Genomic DNA, 8,354 nt, shown 5'->3' on the forward strand with positions numbered 1-8,354 from the left:
GAGCATGAGAGAGAGAGGGGAGGGACCTCAGTGTGGCGCACAGCAGCGGTGGGCTCGAGGCTCTGGCACGGAGAGCACTGACTGAACCTCTCGGACTATCCCCGCAGACTCTCCTGGAGGCTGGAGCTTTACCCGGGCGTTACAGGGTGTCAGAGTTCCGCAGGGAAAGACAGAAGGAGAACCCGAGAAGGTACCGCGACCTCGCTTATTCAGGTGTGTATGGATTCTTTTTTTCGCTCATCGCCTGCTCGCTGGAAGCCCATTGGTCTCTCCCGGAGTTACTTTGTTGCCATGCACGCTGTTGCAGCACTGGGAAGCGTGTGTGTGTGTGTGTGTGTGTGTGTGTGTGTGTGTGTGTGTGTGTGTGTGTGTGTGTGTGTGTGTGTGTGTGTGTGTGTGTGTGTGTGTGTGTGTGTGTGTGTGTGTGTGTGTGTGTGTGTGTGTGTGTGTGTGTGTGTGTGTGTGTGTCCATTCAGCATTCGGCCTCGGTTCGGATCCCCCACCTTGCGGTCCTGATGTGCCCTAAGTCAGGGGTTCGGCCCGCCATCGTCCACAGCGATGGGAATGATACTTTGCTTTGGGAATGTTGGCAGTCATTTCACGTTGTTGGTCATTAGCCGATCCACGTGATGTGATTGATACGATTGGGTTTCGGGCTCGGGGACGTTTTAAACCGTTTCGGGACGTTAGGACGCACCGCGGCGTCCGGCACGGTGCTGCCGAACAGGGCACCCTGGATCTACCGGTCCGGGGAGGACCGGGGGTGTAGAGACAGACTCCTTTGTTGCAGCTGAATATGGATTGAACTCTTTTGTATATCTGGAGTCTACTTGGGGTCTGAGAGAGCCAGAGGGACCCTGCCCCCACCTATAGACCCAACCCCCCCTCCCCCCAGGGTAGCCCCTACCCCGGGCATTCCTCTGGCGCCCCCAGCCCCCGGGTTTACGAGGCGAGCTCATTTGCAGTGAGCCAGCTTTGGGTTACATAATTTCACACAGTATATTCTCATGCGTAAACCGCAGCGACACGGACCTCGCATGGATCCGGTGTGAGGAGGGGGGCCCACCGAAACGCACCGAGGGATGGAACCCAGCAGCAGCGGAGGCACATGCTGGAATGGAGGGCTGCGACATGTGTTTTGAATGAAGCCCCCCGGACAAAGGCAGCCAGCAGCTCATCGGGCTGGCCAGCACATGTAGAGGGATTCGAGCCCATGTCGAGGGACTAGAGCCCGTGTCGGGGTACAATACGCCTTATTTGAGCACATAAATCCCATGTAATTCCAGAGGATGTATGATGTTGTTTACAATCCTCGAGGTGTGTGTGTGTGTGTGTGTGTGTGTGTGTGTGTGTGTGTGTGTGTGTGTGTGTGTGTGTGTGTGTGTGTGTGTGTGTGTGTGTGTGTGTGTGTGTGTGTGTGTGTGTTCCAGGGTGGTTTTTGCGTGATGGAATTCCCAGGCAGCTCATGTTAATAATTAGCCATGGCTATGATTATGGATTCGGTTGGTACTCTTTATTAAAAACAAACGGACAGAGGGATGGACAAAAGCCATGGAGACTGGAGCCCCCCCCCCCGGACCTCTCGAGCGGCACGCGGTACTAATAGAGTGCAGAGCAACACGCTGGCTGACCCTCAGAGACTGGGCTGCAGAGGACCACTGAATCTCTTTCTCTCGCTCTCTCCCTCTCTCTCTCAGTCAAAAGGGTTTGTGTGTGTCACACCGAGCGGTGTCGCTGCCCTGAACGGGGACATCGTGCTGGCCTCTTCCTGAGATGTGCCTTTGTTGTGGTTGAGGAGGACATTAAGTCGTACCTGTACGGGACGGGTGAGGAGATGTAACCCTCTGTAGATGAGAGGACTTTTCTTTAACATTTAAATCATTCTGATTGTTTACTTTTTATTGTTCTCATATTTAGCCATGTGAGTGGGCCTACATACGATATATTGTTGTTGTTATTGGCAATGCTGACATATTGGCTTGTACTAGGAAGGGTAGCAGGCAGACACCCAGACAAACAAACACACACAAATAAACAAGCACGCAGATAAAAACACGCCAGCACACACAGACGCACACACAGACAAGAAGACACACTCGCGCACACCGAAACATAAACAAACCCACATGTACACAGACACAGTGCACGTTGACGTGTCCTGTCTGAGGGTTTTGTTGGAACAGGCCCCGGGTAGCATCAGACACTCACACAAACACACACTCACACAGGACAGCATTATGTAATGCTGGGCTTTTAGTTCAGAGTGTTTAAAACAATAGACAGAATTCAAGATATTCACACACAGACAGACAGACAGTGTTACTTTCAGCTAGGTGTGTGGGTGTGTTAAATGACAGGGTGTGTCAGCCTGAGCTCCGGTACGTATTGTTTTTGAGAGAGAGAGAGAGAGAGAGAGAGAGAGAGAGAGAGAGAGAGAGAGAGAGAGAGAGAGAGAGAGAGAGAGAGAGAGAGAGAGAGAGAGAGAGAGAGAGAGAGAGAGAGAGAGAGAGAGAGAGAGAGAGAGAGAGAGAGAGAGAGAGAGAGAGAGAGAGAGAGAGAGAGAGAGAGAGAGAGAGAGAGAGAATATATTTGGTATTGGGGAGTGTTGTCATCCCCCCCTGATTTAGCGGTGTGGAGGCTGTTTTTAACCCTTCTAATGGAGGGGCATCTCTGTGATTGACAGGTCAAGGTGGAGCCCGCCCCTCCGTCAGCGCTCAGAACCTTTTAGTGGGAATTGAGGGGGAGGGGGAAGTGAGTCCCCCATTCCGCACCGCCTTTTATCACACTCGTTTTAGCTCAATTGAACGGTTCCTAATGGTTCCTCCCAGCCTGCGGTCTCCATTCCAGTATCACCTCCTCTGTTCTCCAGCCTGGCTCAACTTTGACGATGACTTCCTGTAGGTGACGCTCAGATCTGCTCATTCACTCAACCCTGGGTTTGATGATCTTAACCGATGTTTAGGGTGGGGACGACGACGACATTACCGGGAGAGATGGAAGAAGTTTAGTAAAGTAACGCTGACATTATCGTGTGAGTGGACGTTTTTCTGAATGAAAAGCTCCACATTAGGATGAAAAATGGTCATCAAAATGACAGTGACTCACAATACAACGGGTAACAGATATAAATGGATGAATAAAGATTTAAATCTAACAATTACATTTACATTTCGGGCATTTAGCAGATACAATAAGTACATTTGTCAGAAGAAGGAGAAACAACAATATATCGCTGTCGGTAACAGTAAGGATGTTCATAGAACCATTCATTCTTACAATCGCTACGTAAACCCATTCCCCGTATGCAACAAAGTCAGCAAGGATAAGATGCTACACGATGCTAGGTACTATTTTTAAGTACAAGGACGTACAACATACAATAAGTGTGTAAATTAAGTGCCAGGACGTACAACATATGAGTCCATAAGAGGGGTGTGTGTGTGTGTGTGTGTGCGTGTGGGGGGGGGGAGGCTATGCAGAGTCTAGGTGAACTCTGACACCTCTTTCATGTCCTTAAGTGCGGTTGACCCAGGAGGAAGGCCAGCTCCTCTCTGAAGGGGCCCGGGTCTGGGCCTTCATGCGGGGGCCTGGTCTTTGTTTCAGCGTGGGTATGGAACACACAGGGTCGGGTTTCTCCGGCCTGTCACCGGATCCGGTTTGAAAAGCGACCGGCGTGTGGGGTCACAGTGTCCTTAGGGCTTCTGACTGAGCGGGGCTCCCACTAAGGGGGGGGGGGGGGGGGGGGGTCTGCTGTTATGCTGGTGCTGCTGGTTTCCATTGAGGGTCGGTTGACTTAAGGGCTGATTATGGTTCCACGTCGACGCAACGCAAGGGGGTTTACCAAGCCCTGTGGTGTGTTGAGGCCTGCTGTGTGGTATCAAGCCAGCTTTGTTGTAATGGGTTAACCTAGTGATTGTTAGTTCTTGGAACTACTAGGTTCTATGAACATCCCTACCAACAGAGATATATTGTTTCTCTTTCTTCTGACAAATCTTCTTATTGTATGTCGCTTTGGATTAAATCGTCTGCTAAACGCCCCTAAATGTAAAGGTGCATGAACACCGGGACCACTAACGTCATTCCTTACCTATCTCTTCTTCACCTGTCTCTGTACCTGTCTCTCTTCACCTGTCTCTCTTCACCTGTCTCTCTTCACCTGTCTCTTCTTTACCTGTCTTCCCTGTACCTGTCTCTTATTCACCTGTCTCTCCTCACCTGTCTCTTGTTCACCTGTCTCTTCTTCACCTGTCTTCCCTTTACCTGTCTCTTCTTCACCTGTCTTCCCTTTACCTGTCTCTTCTTCACCTGTCTCTCCTTCCCCTGTCTCTTCTTCAACTGTCTCCTCTCCACTTAACCTGTATCTTATTCACCTGCCTCTTCTTTACCTGTCTCTCTTTACCTGTCTCTTCTTAACTTGTCCCTCTTTACCTGCCTCTCCTCACCTGTCTCTCCTCACCCGTCTCTCCCTGATGTCATGTTTCCTCACTCCGCTCTTCTCCGTTCCCCTGCAGATCCGATCTCCTCCCTTGTGGACATGAGGCCTTCCCGAGGTCCTCGCGTCTGAGCCCAGCGGGGCGGCGGGTGGGGGGGGGGGCGGTAGCAGCAGCAGCTCCGGGACATGGCGGACCGGGAGGGTCCGGTCGTGGCCCCCGGCCCGGTGCAGGTGGAGGTGGACTACGACTACGAGTACAAAGCCAAGGACAAGACGGTGAAGATCCGGCAGGGCGAGAGCTACCTGCTGGTGAGGAAGACCAACGAGGACTGGTGGCAGGTGAGGCGGGAGGAGGGCGCCCGGGCCTTCTACGTGCCGGCGCAGTACGTCCGGGAGGTGCGCCGGGCGCTGCTGCCCCCCCAGAAGCCCCCCCCCAGGGCCAAGCCCGCCGGCCTGGACGTCCGGCGCGCCTCTGACGACGACAACCTGAACCGGCCGCCGCAGCCCGAGATGTCCAGCTTCGGCCGCCCCTCGCCCTCCTCCACGCCCTCGCCCTCCTCGGACCGCGTGACCCCGCCCGCCCTGGCCAAGGACGCCAACCACAACTTGGGCAGCCCCCACCACTGCAAGATGGTGGCGGAGCTGGTGCTGCTGCACAACAACAACAACCACCACCTCCACCACCACCACCACCACCACCACCTCCTCCACCTGGGCAACGCCTCCAGCTCCACGCTGCCGCGCACGCGGGCCGACTCGCCGCCGCCGCCGCTCCGGGCCCCGGCGGGGGGGGGGCACCTGAGGGCCGCCAACGGCGACCGGATCCCCCTGTCGGACGAGGGGTCCGGGGACAAGACCCGGGTGGACTCGGAGTCCGGGGACGAGCTGAGCAGCAGCTCCACCGAGCTCATGCAGGTATGTGTCCGTCCCGGGGAGTGCCGCCAGACGGGGGGGATTGATTTTGGGGGGGGGGGGGTCCGGGGGTCCGCTGGCTGTGTCTCTATCTGCTTGGGGGGCAGGTCCAGATCTTCCCGCCGTGATTGGCTCGTGCGTCGCCGCTGTGTTCCATCACGGACCCCTGTGGTCCATCACAGACCCCCGTCTCCGTCTGAAGCTCAAACTCTTTAGGTCGGCATGGGGCTCAGCGGGTAGAGTGTGTGGGCTGGTAGCCGGAAGGTTGCTGGTTCGATCCCCTGCTCCTCCTAGCCGAGGGTCGAGGTGTCCCTGAGCAAGGCACCTAAACCCTCACCTTGCGTGGGTGACTCCGCCGTCGGTGTGTGAAGCGCTTTGAGTCGCCACTGGTTAGCGTCGTATATGTACATGCAGTCCGTTCACCATTCAACTCTTCATCCGCTTCGTTGGTCAAACGGCGACAGCAGGCACAACGGCTCGCAGTACTGCAGCAGCTTGTGTTGGCTCTCGCCGGGCTGCGTCCGGGCTGAGGTAGGGATGCCCTACGCTCGCCTCAGACGTTGTGCTGCTGCTTCTGCTGCTGTTCTCGGGCCGCTGCAGTCTGATCATCATCACAGGCCAAGTGGTCCGTTTACGACTCCAGTGGTTACTGGGGGTGGGGTTCTGTCGGATAACTGGGAGTGTGGGCGGGGGGGCGTCTGGCCTCGAGACAGGTTCCGTCTCGAAGCTATGCGCCGGTGTCAACGCCTTACTCTACCTCTGTCCTCTGATACTGAGCCTCGTCTCGAGGCAGGCAGGTGGTCGCTAGTTGCTATAAAGCTTGTTGCTATAAAGCTTGTTGCTATGAAGCTTGTCGCTCTACTCTGGAGAAGCCCTGAGAGCCGTTTCTATTGACTTCTATTGATTGAAGCCAGTCAGAAAAGTACCAGTCTGTGTTTAAACCCCAGGGATTATCTTTAATGGACACCCCCCATGGTGAGGGTATGGGTCCCGTCAGCCTGTCGTGGAGTGGGGGCTCTGGACCTCAGACAGTGAGGGTATGGGTCCCGTCAGCCTGTAGGGGGGGACAGGGTCTGGACCTGAGTCCACAACCCGGTCTGTGGCGCAGGTTTCATCAGGGGCCCTTCCGAGGAGCAGGGGCTTCTGGGTAATGTATTTCTCAGGGCTCCAGCAGAGGACGGCCCTCAGATCCGTCTCCCGGTGGGGGGGGGGGGGGGGTCCGCGGTGCCCCCCCCCCCCCCCCCCCCCCGCCATGTCGGACCGTCCCACCTCCAGCCTCCCCCTCTCCCCCCTCTCTGTGTCCTTTGTTCCAGCAGGCGCTGGCGGAACAAAGAGAGAGAGGGGGGGGGGGGGCGAGGGACATGTCTGAATAGAAACTAGGTCATATCTGCTGTGGATCTGTCTGCCCCCCCCCCCCCCCTCCCTCTTGCCCCTGTGGGGACCCCCGTGTGTGTGTGTGTGTGTGTGTGTCATGAGAGGACAAGGTGATAAGGAAAGACTGCCACAAAACATAAATATGTATGAATGTTGCTTTGATGTTTTTCTTCCTTTTCTTTCTGGTTTTAATGATCCCCCCCCCCCCCCCCTCCCCTGCTCCTTGGGGGTGTTTGTGTGTGTGTGAGTGTGTGGGGAGGGGGTTGAGGGGGCTTTAATTGAATCCATAATTAAGTGTTCCACATGCAGTCACACTGCATCATGTCGCGAATTATCTGCGCAAGAAACGCCAGCTTTGGACTCTAATGTGTCCGTTGGGCTCTGCAGTGTATTCAGGCTAATTTAGCCGCGAGCTAATGCTAATGCTAGCCAGCGCTAAAAACACTTTATTCCCCTCGTGTCCTGATGGCGCCCCAGGCCCCAGCACAAGGTGATTCTCCTCAGCCCGTCCAGGTGTTAGTGGTCGGGCAGGTGACACCCAGTTCCCAGAACAAGCTGTGCTTCAGGGATTGAAAGACCGGGTCAGACCACGAAAGAACCAATAATACAGGTCCTCTGGACGGGGTGGAACAGCGGGGTAGAAGTACTCTCCCTTCCCACCTCGGTCCGTCCTCCAGAGCACACACACAACTGATTGAATTCACTCTGCAAGGTGTGTGTGTGTGTGTGTGTGTGTGTGTGTGTGTGTGTGTGTGTGTGTGTGTGTGTGTGTGTGTGTGTGTGTGTGTGTGTGTGTGTGTGTGTGTGTGTGTGTGTGTGTGTGTGTGTGTGTGTGCAACCGACAGCCGTGGTAGAATGTGTGTGAGAGGGTTTAGGAGACCAGCTGGGTCCCCCCCCCTAATTGTGCCAGGATGTGATCACAGATTAGGAGGAAAAACACCTCAGTGTGTTCCTCCTCGGAAAAACATCCGAATGTACCCAGTGTTGGGGGGCCCCCCCCAACCCCCGACTCCCCCCCCCCCCCCCCCCCCAGTGGTCTGTGAAAGCAGCGCTGCCCTGAGCGGATCAGGTAAAGCTCTTTACCTCCGAGTCGTCGTGTTTGTTATCCTCTCAGACCGTCGCCGGCTGAGGCCCGCCTCCACCTCCCAGCATCTGTGGTCGCCTGGCCGCCATGTTTGTTTGTGTTTCCCCCTTCCTGCGGCCATTTCAGGTCAGTTCCATATTTACCCAGGGGCCCCGGCACCGTGGCCGCTTGGGGCCCCACACTGGGCCCCCGCGGGGAACTGTGTCTTGTTCTTGGTGACGGGAACATCTTGGAGCCCAAGATCGTAATCTGTAGGACAACACCTGGCTCTCTATTATCTGTTTATTCAGCGCTCATTCTATCCAACATCCCTCTCCTCTCTTTATTGTGTGTGTGTGTGTGTGTGTGTGTGTGTGTGTGTGTGTGTGTGTGTGTGTGTGTGTGTGTGTGTGTGTGTGTGTGTGTGTGTGTGTGTGTGTGTGTGTGTGTGTGTGTGTGTGTGTGTGTGTGGTCTCTCCTCCCTGTCTGTGAGTCAGGCCCTCAAAGGTCACTCAGACAGAACTCAGGTATCTGCTCACGCTGGGGGAGGGTTTGGGGGGGGGGGGGGGGGGG

The 8,354-nt window shown here is 55.4% G+C and overlaps 1 protein-coding gene across 1 annotated transcript; it reads left to right on the top strand.

Annotated features, from left to right (window-relative positions):
* Positions 1-12: 12 nt before the first annotated feature.
* On the top strand, positions 13-6,519 carry LOC115538420 (rho GTPase-activating protein 12). The gene is made up of 2 exons (XM_030349986.1): positions 13-213; positions 4,512-6,519. The coding sequence occupies exon 2, from the start codon at positions 4,619-4,621 to the stop codon at positions 5,558-5,560; it is 942 nt and encodes a 313-aa protein (XP_030205846.1). The 5' UTR covers positions 13-213; positions 4,512-4,618; the 3' UTR covers positions 5,561-6,519.
* The last annotated feature ends 1,835 nt before the right edge of the window (positions 6,520-8,354 follow it).

This window comes from Gadus morhua, unplaced genomic scaffold, assembly GCF_902167405.1.
Source record: "Gadus morhua unplaced genomic scaffold, gadMor3.0, whole genome shotgun sequence".
Taxonomy (NCBI): Eukaryota; Metazoa; Chordata; class Actinopteri; order Gadiformes; family Gadidae; genus Gadus; species Gadus morhua.